The following is a 21,647-nucleotide window of genomic DNA, read 5'->3' as shown; positions in this document are numbered from 1 at the left end:
TAGCAGACGGCTAATACACTTTGCTGCACAGCACAGCAGAAACTAGCAACACTGTAAAGCAGCTAGACCCCAATAAAAACTTTTAATGTGTGTCTTAGTTATGAAGTCGATAATACGAAATCCTCAATGTACAGCTTTTGACCAACTTCTCAGAGTGGGCAAGGTTCCCTGGTATTGAAGAGGATTCCTGCTAAAACATGCTTAGTTTAAGGTCTTTCTCAAAAAAAAAAAATAAAGAAGTAAAACCACAGCTTATCTTTCTGACCTCATCTCCAGGATATTAAACAAGGTGGGAAGTGTTCTAATTAAATGCTCTTCTTTCAAACGAACTCACAGTTGCCAGTGGCAAAAAAAGAGAGTCTGGGATGGACATGCACACACAGCTGTGTTTAAAATGGGAAACAAGGCCCCACTGCAGACGCAGGGAACTCTGCTCAGCATCGTGTGGCAGGCTGGATGGGAGGGGAGTCTGGGGGAGAATGGGTGTGTATATATGTGGGTGGCTGAGCCCCTTCGCTGTTCACCTGAAACTATCACAGCACTGTTCATCGGCTGTACTCCAACACAAAATAAAACGTTTAAAAAATCAAATGCGCTTCTCGCAATGCCCCCAAAGGCCACACAGAGCTCAGTCCAACCTTGGGGCTCCGCACACGTTCCTCTGACTTCCTCGGAGCACATGCCTCCCTCAGCTGCAGTCACTGTCTGTCTTCCCTGCCAGACACACGGTTCATCCCTCCAGCCTCGCCAGGACCCCCCAGACACGCCTTCCCTCACCACCCTGCTCACCCTGATCTCCACCACAACCCGGAGCTTCCCTCCCAGCATTCACAGTAGCTAACCCTGCTATCATGGGTCTTGGATTTATCTCCCAAAGACAAACACACACCATGATGAGAAGGCCCAGGACTGTGTGTCGCACCAACCGCCACGCCCTTGTGCTCGGCCCAAGGTCAGCACTGGGAAGGAAGTTGCTGAGTGAACGTCTGAGCGAGACTCGGCAGGCACCAGAATGAGAAAAGTAGGGGACTCGCTCCCCAAAGCACCAAGTGTGTAGGACCGCGCCATCCAGTCTGGGGACCCCCAGGCACACGTGGCTGGCTGGTTCAGCCTAAAGACTAAAAAGTCAGCTTGTCCACCACAGGAACCACATTTCAAGTGTCCGGTACATGCACGCCGCTAGCGGCTCCTCTACTGGACAACGTGGATGCGGGCCACCACGCGTGACGCCGGAAGTTCGCTGGCCCGAACCACCCTAGGAAACTGAACGCCCTGGGAAACTGAACTGTGGACTCGCTCTAGGACCTCGTCCCGTTCATCCCCGTCCCGACAGCCGCTTCCCCGTGTAGGAGTCGGGGGAATTACCCGAGTTTCTGCAGCTTGCACGTCGACTTTCTCAAGGGCTTCCACAGTCTGCTGACTCCGTCCGGCCCCAGGTCATTTCCTAAAAGGTTCAGGTTCTCCAGGCTTTTACTGCTTCCGAGAACAGAGGACAGCGGCCGGCAGCAAGCGGCCGTTAAACTGCATTTCTCCAACCTAGGGGTGTTGGGACAGAAGCGTGAAAGACGGTCCTCCAAGACAGAGGAGTTACACACAAAAGGGACTCAGGATTTAGGGGGAAACACGCTACTGAAGGGCTTCCCAGGCGGCTCAGTGGTAAAGAATCCGCCTGCCAATGAGGGAGACACAAGAGACGCGGGCTCGATCCCTGGTTGGGGACGATCCCCTGGAGAAGGCAACGGCAACCCCCTCCAGTACTCTTGCCTGGAGAATCCCATGGACAGAGGAGCCTGGCGGGCCACAGTCCACGGGGTCGCAAAGAGCTGGACCCGTAAGACACGCACACAGCTCGTGTGCTACTGAAGCAGACTTGCTAACACACACCAGACACTTTCCAAGTGTTGACAGGTAACATTTAACCCATATGCCGACCCTGTAGAAGGCAGGGGATAGCTTAAACCCCACCTGACAGATGAGAAACTGAAGTTTAGCCCGAACGTGGAGGAAGTAATCTTAGTGTAAAGTGGACGTGTTCATTTATAAGGCCCTGAAAAGGACAAATAACACGACCGTCCCGCATTACACTTCTTCCATCCTATTTCTACATTTCAAACGCAAAAATCTGAAAATACTAGCTAGCTGCTAGCAATAAAAAGGCAAAGGGGACAAGAGGCTGACATAAATCCACGGATAACAGACGTGTACACAGATGGTAGATACACAGGTGCCTAGATGACAAATGTTACAGATACAGAGAGAGATGGGGACGGAGAGAGAGGCCACAGAATACATCTTTCAGGCAGAATGTAAACTACCATGGAGTCTTGTTCAAAGGTTAATGGCAATTCTTTGTACCTCTTTTGCACCTTTTTTCTGTAAATTCACTGTATTACCAGAAGAAAAGGTAACCCACCCCCCTAAAAAAATGAAAGAAAAACCACTGACTCACCCGAGTGTCTGCAACACACAGCTCGGACTTTTCAGGACACTGCACAGCTCCCTCACCCCCTCGTCCTGAACGTCATTGTTCCCGACGTCCAGAATCTTCAGGTGACTATTGCGCTTGAGGGCGTAAGCAAGCTCGCGACAGCCCGCCACCGTGAGAGAGCAGTGTGACAAGCTGCAAGATGATAAAAAGGAAATACAAACGAGGGAAAAGCAACCCTTGAACCTTCCTTTCTGCACGTTCCAGCCCGCCTTCTAAGGAAGAAAGCGACGCCAAAACCAGGCTTCTCCTGAGCCCTGGAAAGAGGAGGGTGCTGGTTAGCAGGTCTGAACGCCTGGGCGCCTCGTGTACCCGTGAATGGAAGACAGTAGAAGGAACAGCCACGCGGCCCTCTCCCCGCCCAGCCTCAGGCCATCGACAGGCTCGTCTGTGTTTAGGACTCTCTCTGCAACACTGACCCCCAGAGCACCCAGACTCTCTCTTTTGTTGTTGTTGCTATCAAAGAATATTCCATCCTAAAGGAGATCAGTCCTGGGTGTTTATTGGAAGGACTGATGTTGAAGCTGAAGCTCCAATACTTTGGCCACCTGATGCGAAGAACTGACTCATTTGAAAAAACCCCGATGCTGGGAAAGACAGGGCAGGAGGAGAAGGGGACGACAGAGGATGAGATGGTTGGATGGCATCACCGACTCGATGGAATGGGTTTGGGTGGACTCCGGGAGTTGGTGATGGACAGGGAGGCCTGGTGTGCTGCAGTTCATGGGGTCGCAAAGAGTCGGACACGACTGAGCGACTGAACAGCCACCACCACCGACACCCACCCACACATTCCCACCTCCAGCAAAACCAAGAGCCCGCTGGGGACTGGCCACCGGGCCCAGGACTCGGAGCCCAGCTGAGCTCGGGCCGAGTGACACGCCCCTCCTGGAGGCCTCTGACCCCGAGGCAGTGGCGGGACTCACTTCAGGCTCTGCAGGGTGCAGTCCGCACGGCCCAGGGCTGCGCACAGGAGCTTCGCTCCCCCGTCTCCCAGGGCGTTCCTCCTCAGGTTCAGGCGTGTCAGGCTCCGGCTCCGGCAGAGGGCGAACGACAGGTGCCAACAGCTGGGCACGCCAAGCCGGCAGCACCAGAGCCTGTGCAGCCAGAAGCACAGAGACGGGCGCTCAGGACAGCAGCTCGGGGCCACGCCGCCCTCCTGCCCCCGCGGGGCCTCCCTGAGCCCCGTCCCGGACACGCCCGGTACCTGCCCATCACCCTCTCTCACCCCAGACTGACCCACTCATGGCTGGGTTAAAAAAAATAGAAGCATCTTTTGTGTTGCTTTTTTGAGCTTTATACAAATGTGTTAAGTCACTCCAGTCATGTCCGACTCAGACCCCATGGACTGCAGCCCGCCAGGCTCTCCTGTCTGTGGGATTCTCCAGGCAAGGACACTGGGGCGGGTTGCCATTTCCTCCTCCAGGGCACCTTCCTGACCCAGGGATGGAACCCAGGGCTCCTGCACCAGCAGGCAGGTTCTTCACCACCAGGACCACCCGGGAAACCCAGAGATGCAAAGGGACCCCCAGGGGCCGCCCCACAGAGGGTCCCCTCGGACACCGAGCCAGGCGGGACTCACTCCAGTCTCTGCAGGACGCACTCTGGCCAAGTCAGGGAGCTGCACAGCAACCGCACGCCCTCGTCTCCGAGCGGGTTCAGTCCCAGGCACAGTCGAGTCAGGCGGGGGCTGCTGGTGAGAAGTGAGGCCAAGTGCTCACAGGCGGCTGCCGACAGGTTCCCCTTCTCCAGCCTGCAGCGGGGGAGACACCGGGTGAGCCCCAGCACGCCCGGCTCCCTTTCTGCTCCCCAACTCTCCATCCCGGGGCCCAGGGCTGTGCAAAGATCAAGTCAGGTAAAGAAGAGAAGCACCAAGGAGGAGAGTGAGGTGGCAAAGGTAACACCTCTCTACCACATGACATTCCTCATATCCTCACAAACAATCTTACGGAACAGGAGGCGGCTCACAAGGCTGTATAAAGCTTAATTATGTCGAACTGGTTCATAATGCTTTTCAGGTCTGCTATATTCTTCTGCTTCTCTGTACATTCACTCTAATTCCTGAGAGTTTGAAACTGAACCTCCAACTAAAAATCTTCATTTATCTACTTAAACAACTGTAATATATAATGGAACCATATGTAACTTTGTTCTGTGTTTTCCAAACCTGTTTATATTTTCATAATTTAAAAATTTAAAAAGATAAAATATGTATCAAAAAAAATTTTTAAAGGAAACCCACAGACTCAGAGAATGAACTTATAGTTTCCAGGGCGGGAGGGTGGGGGAAGGACTAGTTAGGGAGTTTGGGATGGACATGGGCACACAGCTGTATTTAACATAGAGCACCAACAAGGAGCGACTGTAAGCACAGGGAACTCTGCTCCCTGTGGCAGCCTGGAAGGGAGGGGAGTCTGGGGGAGAACGGATGCATATTTATGTTCGGCTGAGTCTCTTTTCTGTTCACTTGAAACTCACACAACATTGTTTGCTAATCAGCAATACCCCACTACAAAATTAAACGTTTAAAAAAAAAAAGATTTCTCCATTTCAGTCCTGATGACCGTTGGGCCAGATCGTTCTCGACTGGGGGGCCCCTCCAAGGCTCCGTGGGGCTTCCCACGTGGCTCAGTGGTAAAGAATCCACCTGCCAATTGCAGGAGGCCCAGGTTCAATCCCTGGCTCAGGAAGATCCCCCGGAGGAGGAAATGGCCAACTCACTCCAGTCTTCTCGCCTGGAGAACCCCATGGACAGAGGCTGCAGAGAGCGACCAAGGGTCGGATGCAACTGAGCACGCACGCTCCAGGGCTCCGGAGGCTCTGATCACAGCTGGTCCTGACCCACTAGATGCCAAGAGCAAACTCCCCTCCCCACAAGTGAAAACCAAGCCCGGGTCCAGACACTGCCTCACGTCCCCGGCGGGACAAAATCGCCCCTGGGTGAAAAGCAGCCTGTTTGGAGGAGGCTGGCAGAGGCCTGAGGAGGTGAGACAAAAGAGACAAAAGCAGCTGATGGTCAAGACGGCCAAGACAAGGTGAGAGCGAAGCTGGCTGAGGAGGGGCCCCGAGGGGAGAGGGGAGAGGTGGCAGACACAGGGCCCCGAGGGGAGAGGCAGCCGAGATGGGCCCCGAGGGGAGGGGTGGGAGGCATGAGGGTGATGAGACCGTTTTCCAGGATAGGGAGACACAACACGGGGGTCCCTGAGGCGCCCCAGACGCAGCCCCACTGACACCCCCACTCTGCCCCACAATCCTGCAAGGAAGGGCATTCTGCAGAAGCAGGGAGACTTACGACAGCTCCTTCAGGGCACAGGTGGCCGTCCCAGGGGGCTCCCGCAGTCTCTCCAGCTCAACGTGGGAGAGGTCGTTGTCCGCCAGGCTGAGGAAGGTCAGACTCGAGTTCCTGCCGAGTTCCATGAAGAGCTGATGGCAAACCTCAGCGCTCAGGCCACAGGACTCCAACCTATCGGAGAGACGCGGGGCTTCCCTGGCGGCTCAGACGGTAAAGAACCCGCCTGCCAATGCAGGAGACCTGGGTTCGATCCTTGGGTCAGGAAGATGCCCTGGAGGAGGAAATGGCAACCCATTCCAGGATTCTTGCCTGGAGAATCCTCAGGGACAGAGGAGCCTGGCAGGCTACAGTCCACGGGGTCAGAAAGAATCGGACACGACCGAGGCAACTTAGCACGCATGCTCCACTCCCGTGCATTCTCCCCCTTTGCTAGCCTTCGCATCCTTTCCCTGCAACATTGACTCCAGCCCTCCCAGTGAGTCCTCAGACCCACGCGTGAGGTTGGGGACAGGACCGGAATGCAGCGACTCACCACAGGTACTTGAGGCTGCAGGCCGAGTGCCCCAGCATTCTGAACACGCCCAGGGACACGGCGGTGTCCAGGCTGTTGGAGCTCAGGTCCAGGTGAGTGAGGTGCTGGTTACCTCGAAGCAGAAGGCCAAGCTCCCTCAGACCCTCCACGGGGGACACGGACTTACAGCTGCGGAGAGACGCAGGGACGGAGCGCTGGAGGGGAGACGCTCCCGCGGCTCATCTTTCCAACACTGCTGCTGCTGCTAAGTCGCGTCAGTCATGTCCGACTCTGTGCGACCCCATAGACCACAGCCCCCCAGGCTCCCCCGTCCCTGGGATTCTCCAGGCAAGAACAACACTGGAGTGGGTTGCTATTTCCTTCTCCAATGCATGAAAGTGAAAAGTGAAAGGGAAGTCACTCAGTCGTGTCTGACTCTTCGCGACCCCATGGACTGCAGCCCACCAGGCTCCTCCGCCCATGGGATTTTCCAGGCAAGAGGACTGGAGTGAGGTGCCATTGCCTTCTCTGGCACACACACCCAACTGCCAGGGCGAGGGACTGATACAAGAGGAACCCAGACACTGAGGGGAGTCTCAGCGCTGAACTGCACTCGATTTCCATTTCTAATTGGACGACAATTGTTTTACAGGGTTGTGTAGTCTCTGCCCTACAGCAACAAGAACCAGCCACGGGCACACACAGGCCCCTCCCTCTGAACCCTCCTCCCGGCTCCCGCCCCACCCCACCCGCTAGGTCATTGAGGAGCACCGGGCTGAGCTCCCTGAGGGACACAGCAGCTTCCCACCGGCTGTCTGTCTATACACTTTGGTGCGTCTGTGGGCTTCCCAGGTGGCTCAGTGGTAAAGAATCCGCCTGCCAACGCAGGAGATGCAGGGTCGACCCCTGGGTTGGGAAGATCCCCTGGAGAAGGAAATGGCAGCCCACTCCAGAATTCTTGCCTGGAGAATCTCACGGACAGAGGAGCCTGGCGGGCTGCAGTCCATGGGGTCACAGCGAGACGCGGGTGGGGGAGTTGCTGAACTGGCTTCCTTCTGCTTTGGGACAAGTCCCCATCTCATGAACACTGAAGTCTGTTTCCCCAGGGACTTCCCTGGGGGCCCAGTGTTTAAGATTCTGCCTCTCAGTGCAAGGGGTGTGGGTTCAATCCCTGGCTGGAGAGCTAAGAACCCACAGGCCTTCCAGTGGGGCAAAGAAAAAAAAAAAACAGAAGCAGTACCACAACAAATTCAATAAAGACTTTAAAAGTGGTCCACACACACAAAATCTTTAAAAAAAAAAAAAAAACTTTGTTTCTCTGCCATAAGGTAAGCTCCACGAGGGCAAGAAGTAACTGTTCTGGGACTTCCCTGGTGGTCCAGAGGTTAAGAATTTGCCCGCCTTATGTAGGGGACATAGGTTCAATCCCTGATCCAGGAGGATCCCACATGCTGCAGGGCCACTAAGCCCATGCACCAGAACTCCTGACTCCCAGGGGGCCCTAGAGCTAAATTATTAAAGGGTCGGGTCCCCGGGTGTTTGCAATAGCCAGGAACGGAAGCAACCTACATGTCCAGCAACAGATGAATGGATAAGGAAGGTGTGGTCCGTATATACAACGGAATATCACTCAGCTGTAAAAAACAATGCATTTGAGTCAGTTCTAGCGAAGTGGATGAACCTAGAGCCTGTTCTACAAATTCATAAAGAGAAAAACAAATACTGCCTATCAACGCACGTTACAGAATCTAGAAAGATGGTGCGGATGAACCTACTTGCAGGAGCGATGGAGAGGCAGAGAATTGTGGAAACAGCGGGGGAAGGGGAGGGAGGGGCGGATGGAGAGGAGCACCAGCGTGTACACGCGATTGGCTAAGGCTGGGGGCAGGTCACAAGCTGCTCTCTGGCTCGGCGAGCCCCTTCCGCGCCGGCGGAGGGAGCGGGGAGGCAGGAGGCGGCTCGACGTGTAATTATGGCTGATGCCTACACAACGCGGCACAATTAAAAACACACACACAAAAAAAGGTCAGACTCAACCAAGTAGAAATGAAGGGTGCCACGTGCGAGGGAACGCCACACACTAATTCTAGAGCCGTGATTCATGACAGTTACTGAGCTGTTCATGGCTCTGAAGGAATTTGCTCTTGAAAGGTCAAGTCTCTGACCAGCTTGCCACTTCTTACTCCATCAGATAGTCATTTTCTAAAAAACTTCAGTTGACTCTGCCTAAGTAGGCGCTTCATGACTCTAAGTCCCTTGATTTTATTCTCCTAAGTGCCCAGCTCACTTTCTGGCTAATAGATACTTATGACTGTCATCAAAAGATAAAATAAGTTGGGTTATTCTCCAGTAGTGTTCTTCAAATTGTGAGCGTCTCACACTTACGCTAGTTTCTGAAGTCTGCACGGTGGGTTTCCCAGCTTGAGACAGAGTCTCATCATGGAGGCAGTGCTAAGCTTGCTGTTACTCAGGTCCAGCTCGCTCAGGCTCCCGCTGCAAAACACCGAGCAAATATCCTCCCACTGACACATCTGGAAATCGGCAGCCCTCATCCTTCGTGGGGGAAACGAGAGAGAACGCTGATGAGAGTTGGTGAAACCCAACCAACACCCAGAACGTGAAGTACAGGAGGCAGCAAGACACCCTCACAAGGGACTCACTGGGGCCCTGAATATGAAACTCTGCAACCCGAAAAGCAGAGACACCACTTTGCCGACAAAGGTCCATCTAGTCAAGGCTATGGTTTTTCCAGTAGTTGTGTATGCATGTGAGAATTGGACTATAAAGAAAGCTGAGCGCCAAAGAATTGATGCTTTTGAACTGTGGTGTTGGACTCTTGAGAGTCCCTGGGACTGCAGGAGATCCAACCAGTCCATCCTAAAGGACATCAGTTCTGAATATTCATTAGAAGGACTGATGCTGAAGCTGAAACTCCAATACTTTGGCCACCTGATGAGAAGAGTCAACTCATTGTAAGATATCATGATGCTGGGAAAGATTGAGGGCAGGAGAAGGGGACGACAGAGGATGAGATGATTGGATGGCATCATTGACTCAATGGACATGAGTTTGAATAAACTCTTGGGGATAGTAAGGACAAGGAAGCCTGGCATGCTGCAGTCCATGGGGTCGCAAAGAGTTGGACAGGCTATGACTTAGCAACTGAGCAACAGTAATACTGATACAGCGTTTAAAACCACTGAGGGGAAAAAAGCCAGTAAGAAGCTGTGCTGTAGAGAAGAAAGAAATAATCTCAACATCAGATCTTCACTCAGGGCAGGTCTGAAACTTCCTTACACCTTAGGATGATCACACATAAAGTGAGGGATGTTGTGGCTGCTAATTCTCATAATAAGTTGAGGTTACTTTTGGGAAATCACTTGTAGTAAAAGCACTTACATGACCCATTACTGAACATCACCGAAATAGTCACCTATTGAAGTTTTAGGGATTCCAGGACAGGATAAATGATCACCAGTAACCATCAGTTCAGTCGCTCAGTCACACCCGACTCTTTGCGACCCCATGGACTGCAGCACGCCAGGCCTCCCTGTCCATCACCAGCTCCCAGAACTTGCTGGAACTCATGTCCATCAAGTCAGTGATGCCATCCAACCATCTCATTCTCTGTTACCCCCTTCTCCTCCTGCCGTCACACCCCCAAACCAAGCACCTTATTGATATCACAGTCAGGTCAACACAAAGAAATTAAGCTGCTCAGCATTTCAACTTCCCTCAAAACTGAACTGCTGCTTCTTGAAAATTTGAGGGTTAAACAGGAAAGGGCTTGATAATATACACAGCAACTCCTGTTTCAAGATAACAATTTAGAAAACACTTCTGGGACCTGAATTTAGGAGAACAGCTAAGCTTCCTTATCATCCAGCCAGGAAGCCAGAAGTGTCAGGGACAGGATAAAAAGAGGTCACAGGAGAAGAACCAGATGAAACTCAAGTATTTTAAAATATTATTCTTTCAGGAGGACAAAGGGACAAACTCAGAGAAAGCTTTAAGACTTTGGTGACGCCACTGGCCCCACTCGGGCTCCAACGCATGCTCAGAGGAGAGCCACAGGGCATTTTATGGAAGGTCTGGAGCTCTGAAATGGAGCTGGGCGCCGACCCTGGGCCGGGCTGCTTCAGAGCCACAGGGACTAAGAGAACTGTGCTTTCTTATCTCTGAGAGACAATAGCAGACCCCCCTCCACTGAGTTTCGGGCACCAGTTTGACACAGTAGATATCATCTCTTGATGCCTGGTACATAAACCTTCAACATGCAGGGTCTGAGATACAAAAATTACCCCTGAGTAAATGAGTTAAGAACCCAGGGAATCCTACATAAAACCTCAAGGAAAAAGTGCTCACAGACTGGAGCTGATCTAGGATGCTTGGTCAGTCCTAAAAGAAATCAGCCCTGAATATTCACTGGAAGGACTGATGAAGCTGAAGCTCCAGTCCTTTGGCCACCTGATGCGAAGAGCTGACTCACTGGAAAAGACCCTGATGCTGGGAAATGCTGAAGGCAGGAGGAGAAGGGGACGACAGAGGATGAGATGGTTGGATGGCATCCCCAAGTCGGTGGGCATGAGTTTGAGCAAGCTCCGGGACATGGTGAAGGGAAGAGAAGCCTGGCGTGCTGCAGTCCGTGGGGTCTCAAAGAGCTGGGCATGACTAAACAACCAAACAACAAACCACGGATAACACAGCAACAGACCAGAACCCCGGGTTTCCTGGAATAACGTGGGCGGAGCCTGCGAAGGGGAGCCAAAGTCAGGTAAGGAGGGGGCCTCCGCAATACTCACTCCGGAGTTCCCAGGCCGGAAGTCCTTTCGTTTTCCAGCACCCGGCTGACGGAGAGCCTCAGCTTTCGTAAGTTCTGACAGTGCTTGAGGCAAAAGGAAGAGGCCCGGAGGTGTTCGCAGCCCTGAATGTCCAGATCGGCCTCCGGGAGGTGATTCAAAACCCGCCGGGCCAGGTTTTCGTCCTGGGTCTCCTGCAGGCACTGGAACAGCCACAGGAAGTCAAAGTGCGCCGAGACGGCGCCGCACCTCTCCAGTTCCTCCGCCCAGTCCAACAGCTCGCCCGCCGCCCCGGGGGACACCTGGCAACCCAAGGCCTCTTCCAGTTGCCTGGCCAGGCCTGTTCCTAAGAGGCCGAAGAAAAAGCGCACCGTCTGACGCCAGTACGGGTTGGCGTCGGCGAAGGCGTGGTTCAGCCACCGCCTCATCTCCTGATGCCGGGGGACCCCGCCCAGCGAGCCTCGGGACCCCTGGAGCACGTAGAACAAGGCCCCGAAGAACTCCTGGAAGCTCCGGTGAGCAAACGTCACGCAGTGCTCACAATCGCTGACCCTTCGAAGAATCTGCAGCCTCAGCAGACCGTCGATGAAAGGGGCCTCCAGGCGCCGGCGCTCCAGGGTGTCTCCCGCAAAGGTGAAGGCGGCCAGCCACAGCCCCTCGGCGGCCAGCGAGCAGAAGGCCCGCCACTGTCCGGCCGAGCTGCCGGCCCGCAGACCCGGCTCCGCCCCCGCGAGGAGGCTGCAGAAGAGGCGGGCGTAGAGGCTGGTGGGGGTGGGCGCGCCCGGCGCCGGTGCCGAGGCCGGGCTGGCGGCCAGCTGCCGCTTGAGGCCGGCGCACACGGCCCAGCACGCCAGCGGCGCGGCGCACGAGCGGACCAGGCTCTCCGACCCGCGCATCCGGCGCCAGGCCTCCTCGGCCACGTCCGCGTCCCCCAGGAACCTCCTGAGATACTCCCGGCGGTCCCCTTCGGTGAAGCCCGGGATGACCACGCGGCACGGGCTGAGCAGCAGCCTCCGGAGGGCGCGGCCCCCAGTGGGCCCGGCGGTGACGAGCAAGGTCGCCTCGGGGACCAGCTCCTTCTTCAGCAGGCGGACTAGGATGCTGGCCGCCGGGAGCTCCTGGTACCAGTCGGCGCCGGGCCGGCTGGCGGAGCCGTCGCAGCCCAGGGTCACCTCTTCCGCGCCGTCGATGACGAACAGCAGCCGCTCGGGGTGCGCCCTGAACTCTTCCACGGGGACCTGCGAGTCCCGCCAGTCCAGGGCCAGCAGGCCGGCGAAGCTGGTGTCTCCGAGCTCGGCCAGCCGGTGGCCGCTGATGTAGAAGACGTAGGAGAAGCGGCCCCGGAAGAGGACGCCCGCCGCCCAGTGCAGCACCAGCTTGCTGGCCAGCGTGGTCTTGCCCACGCCAGCCGCGCCCTCGAGCAGCACGGTGAGGGGCGGCGCCCCGGCCCCCCGCGGTTGCAGGAGGGCCTGCAGCTCCTCGTGCTCCCGCTGGGTCACGTGCCGCAGGTAGATGTGGTCCTCGGGCCAGGGCGTGCGCTCCCACAGGGCCAGGATCCGGGTCCTCAGCCTCTCCCTGTATCTTCTTCTGTGGGCTGAAAGGGAAGGGAGGCGACAGACGGCCCAGAGGCGCCTGAGATCATGCTCAGCATCACTAAGGACCAGAGAAACCCAAGTCGGAACTACAGGGCGGTGGGAGCGAGGTTTGGGTGGAGAATGGATACAGGTATAGCACGGCTGAGTCCCCTCGCGGTCCACTTGAAACTTACAGCATTGTTAATCCACTGTGGTCGCTCTAGAGTTGCTAAGTCGTGTCTGACTCTTTGCAACCCCATGGACTGTCGCCCACCAGGCTCGTCTGTCCAGGGGATTCTCCAGGCAAGAATACTGGAGTGGGTTGCCATTTCCTTCTCCAGGGAATCGTCCGCATCCAGGGATCGAACCCTAGTCTCCTGCACTGGCAGGCAGATTCTTTACCCCGGAGCCAGAGGGGAAGCTGTACTCCAACAGGAAATGAAAAACTTAAAAAAAAAAGAAAAAAAAAACCACCTACAATGAGGTATCACCTCACACCAGTCAGAATGGCCACCATAAAGTCCATGAGAAATAAATGCTGGAGAGGGTGTGGAGAAAAGGGAGCCCTCCTACACTGTGGGTGGGGAATGGAAATTGGTGCAGCCACTAAGGGGAAGAGTGTGGAGGTTGCCCACTTCCGGTCATATATCTGAAGAAAGCCACAGTCCGAAAAGACACATGCATCCCAGCGTTCACAGCAGCGCTATTTACAACAGCCAGGATGCGGAAGCAACCCAGATGTCCATTGACAGACAAATGGATAAGACAGACCCAGAGTGTGTGTGCGTGTGTGTGGGCGCACGTGTGTAGTGGACTATTACTCAGCTATAAAAAGAATACAGTAATGCCACCTGCAGCAATATGGAATGGGCTTGGACACCACTTTACTAAATGAACTAAGTCAGACCTACATACAATATCATTCATATGTGACATGTAAAAAATTCAAACTAGTGACTATAACAGAAAAGACTCACAGACACAGAGAACAAACTTGTGGTTGCCCATAGGGGGAGGGGAGGGGAGGGGCAATATAGGGGGGGGGGGAGGGGAGGTACAAACTACTGTTCCTAAGACAGGCTACAAGGAGGCTGTGTACCACACGGGGATTATAGCTAAAAAAAAAAAAAAAAAAAAAACTGTAAATACAATGCAACCTGTTAGAATTGTGTAAAAAATAAAATACAGCTATGTATCACTGCAACGCAAAGTCCAGAGACGGCAGACACTGTACCTAACCCCTTAGAGGGGACCCGGTGAGAATGTCCGGCTAACGGTGACCTGTTGCTCTTCCAGGCTTGATCGGAAGGTCAGATTGGCTAGTTTCTGGCATACTATAACTGGAAGGCAATTTCAAGGCAGGGGCAAAAGTAGAACGCATGGAATGCGCGTTCCACCGAGCAGCTTGTCTGTGATCATTGTAAAGTAGTCCACAAACCTGTCTCTTCCAGCGCCTCTGGCTCTTCCTGGTTTGGATCTTGGAGTCTGCACAGCTGTGACATTTCTGAAATGAAACAGTGAGGATGGGATGCTGAGATTCTGCTCGGCTGGAAAACAAGCTCAGAACCACAGGTGATCTGAGCAGAACCAACCGTTTCTCTGCCAGACGTGGGATTAAAGAGACTGAAAGTCATACCTTCCAGCTTATCAACCTGACCACACTGAAAACATGCTCCTTTGCAAAACCGCAGCTCATGTTAAAAGCGCACCCCTATGGGCACAGGGAGAGGGGAGGAGAGGGTGAGATGCACGGAGAGAGTAACACGGAAATGTACATTCCCATGCGTAAAAGAGATAGCCGAGGGGAATTTGCTGCGTGGCTCAGGAAACTCAAACAGGGGCTGCCTATCAACCGAGAGGGGTGGGGTGGTGGGGTCGGCGGGGAGATGGGAGGGAGCTGCAACAGGGAGGGGCATGCGTATACCTGTGACCAATTCATGTTGAGGTTTGACAGAAAACAAAAGTCTGTAAAGTAATTATCCTTCAATTAAATTTTTTTTAATCGTTAAAAAAAAATACCACTGTTTGGGGCCCTGGATCCAGCCAGCAACCCCCGGTCTGGAATGCTCCCCCGCCTCCCTGCCCCCGCCATTTCCGCTTGGCTCGCTCCATCCCCTCGGAGGCTCTGCTCACATCTTGGCGCCTGGCCACCTGGGTGGACCTACAGTGTGTCAGAGTGTGGTAAGTCAGGAAGAGAAATACACATATCGTGTATGAATTACATATATGTGGAGTCGGAAAAAATTGGCAGAGATGATCTTAATTATAAAGCAGAAATAGAAACACAGACGAGGAGAAGAGGCGTATGGACACCAAGAGGGGCGGGGGTGGGGTGGGGGCTGGGAGACGGGGACACACGCTGTGGAGAAGGAGAACCTGCCGCCCCGCAGGGAGCTCCGCTCAGCGCTCGCGGCCGAGGGGGGTCCAAGAGAGCGTCCAGGTGCACAGACGGCTGCCCCGCCCTGCGCTGCAGCAGAAATGACAGCATTGTGAGCAGCTATTCTCCCAGAAAGACGGTTTTAAAAAGAAAAGAAAATGTCTGGCCCCCACCAACTGTAAAAGCAAAGAAAAAAAAAGGTAGTTGGTGATCCTGTTAAGAATGCATCACACGCCTTCCGTGGCCCCAACTCTCCCGCCCCGCCCCGCCCCTGCCAGCCCCTCCTCTCCTTCCCTCTCCCCTGCATTGCTCACGGCTACCGGGCTCTGTAATGTACTGATTCATCACGCCCATCACCGGCTCTCTACACTGGAGCAGGAGACGGCTAAACACCCACCATACATGGACAGCCACCCCACACCCAAGCGTAGATCCAAAGAAACCAAAACTTTAAGATCGCCCGCGCCACAACGATCACGGTGGCACCAGGTCCCACAGCCAAGATGCAGAAGCAACCTGAGTGCAGAAGGACAGAGGGCTGGATAAAGGAGGGGGGGCGCACGGACAGAAGGCAGTGTCCGCCCGCCGCAAGGACAGGCGAGAGACGCCACGCTCAGCCGTGGGGAAGCGAAGCGGCGACCACACGGAGTGAGGCCAGAAGAGGAAAGAGAAGCACCACGCAATATCACTGAGAGCTGGCATCCCAACGTGGATACACATGACCTTGCTTAGGAAACGGAAACAGCCTCACAAACTACGGCTACCAAAGGGAAAGGTGTGGGGCAGGGAGAGATCAGCAGGCAAGAGAACACAGACTCACTACTATTTATAAAAGAATCCACAAGGACCCACTGCGGAGCACAAGGAATCCCACTCAACATTATATACGGGAGAGAACCAGAAAAGAGCACATATGTCTATGTATAAATGAACTAAGTGTCTGTACACCAAAAAAAAAAAAAAAACCACACCATTGTAACTCACCTTTTCACTCCAACTGAAAATAAACATGGAGGGAGGGAGAGAAAAAGGCAGAAGAGCCGCTGACCCTGTCCCCTCGGGCCTTGGGGACCCGGGCTGGAGTCGCAGCCCTGGGGCCTGAGCAGGCTCCGGTCCCCAGGCGGGACGAGGCTGAGGGCGCCGGGCAGGCTGTGCCCGCAGTGAGCACCCCCGGACCTGGCCTTCCTGTTCCCGGCTGCCTGAGCCCACCATCTCCAGACCCGGGGGTCTCTCCTGCAGCAAAGGCAAACCTAGAGCCCCCAAAGGACCGTGCGGCCTCTGGGCTAGAGGCGCTTCCAAAGTCCCCGGGGCTCCGTGTGTCCCGGGGGTGGGGTTCAGCCTCCTCCCTTAGGGTCCCAGCCTGAGGACAGCTCCCTCTGCAGAGCGGTGTGGCAGGAACTGGGGTGTGTCTGGGGATCAAAGGTAAGAAGAAGGACACACAGGCCTTAGGTGTCTCCATTCTAATTAACACCCCAGGAACAGGACTCGCCCTGAGGCTCTGGTTGCCCAGGTAACCGGAGTTGGGCAGGGAGAAATGCTGCCGTCTTGTGGCCATTCCCTGTAACAACCCCTTGAAAACCGGTGTTGATGGGCCGAATATTCACCAGGCCTGCGGGGCTGGAAATGACGCCTGCCCTCAGGAAATGCCCCGAGGTAAATCACTGGGAAAGAATTCATAACAGGGCTGATGAGAAGATAAAAAGCCCTTGGAAAGAGACTCTGCATCACTAATTATTCAAGCATTGCAAATCAAAACACACGATGTTATCAGTCCCACTGCTCAGAATGGCCATCCTCCAAAAGATTTTGGAAAGATTAAGTGTTGATGGGAGCATGGAATCCTCCCACACCGTAGGCGGGATATAAGAAGGAAAACAGCACAGAGATTTCTTAATACACTAAATATAGAGTTACCACATCTAAGCCCACACCTTGGCTTAGAGCCACAGAAAATCATAATTTGAAATGACACGTGCACCCCTATTTTCAGGGCTGCACTCTTCATAATACCCTAGGCAGAGCATTGGCCAAAATATCCACTGACAGAAAAATGAGTGCCTGGTCCATCCACACACCAGAATACACTCAGCCATCAAAAAGAGCGGGGGAAAAATGCCTCTGTGAGCAGCATGGATGGAGCAAGAGATGACCACACTAAGTGAAGGCAGGAAGAGAGACCACTTACAGGAGAGACCCATCAATTCATACCAGTGAACTCATTTACTAACAGACTCACAGACTTAGAAAACCAATTTACGATTATTAAGGGGAAAAGGGGGGAGGAGAAGGGAGACGTTAAGAGGCTGGGATTAACAGATACACACCACTTCTTATCCTACTGTTAGCCCAGGGAAGTCTACTGAAAACACTGTCATAACATACATGGAAAGAGAAAAAAAAGATACACATCTATGTATAACTCAATCATGTTCCTGTTCGCCTGAAACAAACACAACATCGGAAATCAACGCTACTCCAATAGAAAATAAAAATTATATTAGCAAAAGGACAAAAATGTTGCGCATGGGAAAATGCTGCCACCTTGTGGTCGCTTTTGGTAACTACAGTGGGAAAATCTGTGCTCCTGGGCAATTGACCCTGTTGCTCAGTTGGGAGAGAATCCACCTGCAATGCTGGAGACCCCGGTTCAATTCCTGGGTCGGGAAGATCCGCTGGAGAAGGGGATAGGCTACCCACTCCAGTATTCCTGGCCTTCCCGTGTGGCTCAGCTGGTAAAGAATCCGCCGGCAATGCGGGAGACCTGGGTTTGATCCCTGGATTGGGAAGATCCCCTGGAGAAGGGAAAGGCTGCCCATTCCAGTATTCTGGCCTGGAGAATTCCAGGGACTATACAGTCCATGGGGTCGCAAACAGTCGGACACGACTGAGCGACTTTCACTTCACTTCATGGGCACTTAATATCACCAAGTCTGCAGGGATGGATGGAAAGAAACACCTGCCCTCAACAAATGTCCTTGGGTAGGTCCGGGGAAAGAATTCAAAACAGAGTAGACGTTTAATAGGCAAATTTCAAGAGGTTAGTTTTACTCACACTGCTTTTTAAAAATCACGTGAAAAAGCTTTCAACATCGCTAAATCTTTAGAGAAATGCAAACCAAAACTGAAAGGCAGTCATCGCCTCACACTGATCAGAACGGCCTTTGTCAAAAAGTCCACAAACAAACGCTGGGGAGGGTGTGGAGAAAAGGAAGCCTCCTGCACTGACGCTGGGAAATTGGTAACAGCCAGGCGGGAGGACTAAGCGGAGGGTCATTAAACAAGTGAAAAGAGAATGAAGTCAGGACGCTTCCGAACCCCAGACAGGAAAGAAACCTCAAATCGATTGAAGACCTCCATGGGGGCATGACTACTCTCAACCTCTTGGGCAAAGTATAGGCAGAGAGAGTTTTCACATTAACCACAGGCAGGGCTTTTTGGGCCCAACTCAGAATAATGAAAAAGAAAACTCAGTGAAAGGGAAAAGGAAAATCCATAAAGAAAAAGACATGCCTCAGAATGAGGGGGAAAAAACCTTTGCAAATGAAGATACCCACAAAAAATTCATCTCTGAAGCATGCAGACAGCTCATGCAGAGCAATATCAGAAAATACAAACCAAACAACCTGATGGAAAAACGAGCCAAAGACCTAGATGGGCATTTCTCCAAGGAAGGCACCCAGGTGGCCATAAAGCGCGGGGAAAGTGCTCAGCATCACTGTTGGAGAAATGCCAATCAAAGGCACCATCAGCCCGCCCCTCAGAACGGCTGTCCTTGGAAGACCTACAAAGATAACGGCTGCGGAGGGTGGGGGAGCAGCGACTCCTCCTGCTCTGTGGGCGGGGAGGGACGTGGGGGGTGGTGGTGCGGCCACCAAGGAAAGCAGTGTGGAGATTCCTTAACACACCAGACGCCTTACCGTCTGAGCCACCAGGAAACTCTTAAAACACCAAGCACAGACTAACCGCCTGATCCGGCAACCCCACCCTTTGCCTTAGGTCCGCAGACAATCACAGTTTAAAACGGCACAGGCATCTCAATCTTCAGGGCAGGACTATTCACAATATACGAGACACAGCGTCAGAGCAGAATGTCCATCAGTAGAGAAATGAAGAGTAGCGGGTCCACCGACGCCCTGGAAGACACGCAGTAGTCCAAAAAGAACGAAAAATGCCAACGCAGCAGCATGGATGGACCGAGAGATTTATCACACGGCGCGAAGCCGGAGAGGAGAGAGGCCGCACTTACAGACAGAAGCGATAATTCACACTGATGGACTCATTTAGAGACAGAAACAGACTCAGACTAAAAGAGCAACTGATGATTATAAGTCCAGGGCGAGGGATACATGAAGAGCTTGGTTAACAGATACACACTGCTGCTGCTGCTGCTAAGTCGCTTCAGTCGTGTCCGACTCTGTGCGACCCCATAGAGGGCAGCCCACCAGGCTCCCCCGTCCCTGGGAGTCTCCAGGCAAGAACACTGGAGTGGGCTGCCATTTCCTTCTCCAATGCATGAAAGGGAAAAGGGAAAGTGAGGTTGCTCAGTCGCGTCCGACTCTTAGCGACCCCATGGACTGCAGCCCACCAGGCTCCTCCCGCATGGGATTTTCCAGGCAAGAGCACTGGAGTGGGCTGCCATTGCCTTCTCCGAATATACACGCTAGTATATATCAAACAGATAATTTTTAAAAACCTACTGAATAGCACAGGGAAGTCTATCGAGTTCGATAAATGGGAATACTCCAAGAAGAATATATAAACGTCTAGGTATAGCTGAAGCAATTGCCTGTGAACCTAAAACAGACAGAACATCGGAAATCAACTGGACTCCAGTAGAGACTAAAAACTGAATTATCAAGTAGCGCATGGGGAAATGCTGCCGCCTTGTGGCCACATTTGGTAACAACACCTGAAAAACCTCTGCGGATGGGCACTTACGGTTCACCTGGCCTCCCGGATGTAAGGAAAACACACCCATGATCAACAAACGTCCTGGAGTAAGTCCAGGAAAAAGAATTCAAGGCAGGGCAGACGGTCAAGAAGCCAATTTCCAAGTTTACTCCTACTGTTTTTTTTAAGTACATTGTAACCTTGAAAGCAATTATACTCCAATTTAAAAAAGGAGAGAAACACTCCACTTCGCTAAATATTTAAGAAATTCTAATCAAAACGACAATGAGCTATCAGCTCACATCAGTCAGAATGGCTATCGAAAAGTCTACAAGCAATCAATGTTGGAGGGCGTGTAGGGAACAGGGAACTGTCTTACACTGATGTGCGCGGTGAGTCACTCAGTCGTGTCGGACTCTGTGAGACCCCGTGGACTATAGCCCACGGGATTTCCCCGGCAAGAATATTGGGTAGGTTGCAATTTCCTTCTTCAGGGGATCGTCCCAGACTAGGGATCGAACCTGCATCTCCTGTGTTTCCTGCATTGGGAGGCGAATTCTTTACCACTGAGCCACTGGGGAAACTCAAATAACTAAATAAGCTAAAACAAAAACAAAAACAAAACACCCAGGGCTCCCCTGTGTGGCCCAGCGGCTACAAATCTGCCTTGCAACGCAGGAGACACCAGTCCAATCCCTGGTCCGGGAAGATCCCACAGGCTGTGGCGCAAATCCACTCCTGCTCAACTCCTGAGCCTGCGCTTTGGAGGCCGGGGGGAGCCCGCGTGCACCTCGAGCCCGTGCTCGGAAACCAGAGACGCCCCACTGACTGCAGCTAGAGAAAGCCCGGCGCAGCAGTGACGACCGAGCACAGCCAAGAATGAGTAAGAAGTGAAGATTTTTGAAACGAAAGCTGTCTAGTAACAGAGCTGAACTTTCAGGTCCCTCTTGGTGCTTTCTTTCCATCACCACCGGCGCCCGGGCCAGGGCGCCGGACTCCCACAGCCCGTCAGGGAGGCTCCCGCTCAGGGAGGAGCGGCAATCAGGGAGGACCCCACAAACGCCCAGCAGCGCGCCCGCCGCCCGCTCACCGTGCAGCTCTGCTCGCACCCGCTCGCACAGCGAGCTCAGCCGCAGGTCCTCAAAGACGTGGAGGGCCGCCTCCCACGTCCGCCTCCCGGGGAAGCGCTCCTCCAGCAGGCAGAGCAGCTCGGCGGGGCCCGCGGCTCTCAGGTCTGCCCAGGGGATCCTGCGGGCGCCCTCCGGCAGCAGCTCCGGGCACTGCAGGCCGAGTTTGAAGTCCTCCAGCTGCCAGGGATCCAAGCCCCTCAGGTGGGACAGCAGCTGGTCACGGGCACCATCGTGCCCAGAAATGCCGGCAGGGGAAGCCATCGGCCCGGGAGCGAGGTCTCCAGCCGCAGCCGGAACAGCTCCTGCGGAAAGAGACAGCGGAGGCCAGGCACCGCGACTGTCACCCGCTTCGCGCAGCCGGATCCAGCCACGCGCCGTTTTCTCCGCGCAGCACGCCTGCCTTGTTTAGCTGTGTTTACTGACCTCTCTCTTCCACAGGAGGGCTTCCCAGGGGGGCTCAGCCGTAAAGAATCCGCCTCCCAATGCAGGAGACCGGGGTTCCACCCCTGGGTCGGGAAGATCCGTGGAGGAGGAAACGGTAACCCGTCCCAGCATTTTTGTGGGAAATCTCATGAACAGAGGAGCCTGA

The 21,647-nt window shown here is 53.8% G+C and overlaps 1 protein-coding gene across 1 annotated transcript; it reads right to left on the bottom strand.

The window, feature by feature from the left end:
• Nucleotides 1-1,361: 1,361 nt before the first annotated feature.
• Nucleotides 1,362-21,319, bottom strand: NLRP13 (NLR family pyrin domain containing 13). The gene is made up of 9 exons (XM_040253775.1): nucleotides 20,863-21,319; nucleotides 14,100-14,165; nucleotides 11,091-12,681; nucleotides 8,674-8,841; nucleotides 6,310-6,477; nucleotides 4,068-4,238; nucleotides 3,412-3,582; nucleotides 2,450-2,620; nucleotides 1,362-1,536 (listed from the first exon to the last, which is right to left on the bottom strand). Exons 1-9 carry the CDS (start codon nucleotides 21,317-21,319, stop codon nucleotides 1,362-1,364), a joined length of 3,138 nt encoding a protein of 1,045 aa, XP_040109709.1.
• Nucleotides 21,320-21,647: the final 328 nt, after the last annotated feature.

Source organism: Oryx dammah, unplaced genomic scaffold (genome assembly GCF_014754425.2).
Source record: "Oryx dammah isolate SB20612 unplaced genomic scaffold, SCBI_Odam_1.1 HiC_scaffold_13, whole genome shotgun sequence".
NCBI classification, from domain to species: Eukaryota; Metazoa; Chordata; class Mammalia; order Artiodactyla; family Bovidae; genus Oryx; species Oryx dammah.
The sequence above is the reverse complement of the archived record's forward strand: the minus strand, read 5'-3'. Positions and strand labels throughout refer to the sequence as shown.

What these genes read in the sequence shown, in the direction of transcription:
- NLRP13 (XM_040253775.1), bottom strand. Translation starts at nt 21,319, where the DNA reads ATGGCTTCCCCTGCCGGCATTTCTGGGCACGATGGTGCCCGTGACCAG. An exon ending in TGCAGACTTCAGAAACTAGC is followed by an intron (nt 6,478 to 8,673) that starts GTAAGTGTGAGA and finishes GTCTCTCCGCAG; the next exon opens with CTGTAAGTCCGTGTCCCCCG. An exon ending in TGCAGCCTCAAGTACCTGTG is followed by an intron (nt 4,239 to 6,309) that starts GTGAGTCGCTGC and finishes CCCCCGCTGCAG; the next exon opens with GCTGGAGAAGGGGAACCTGT.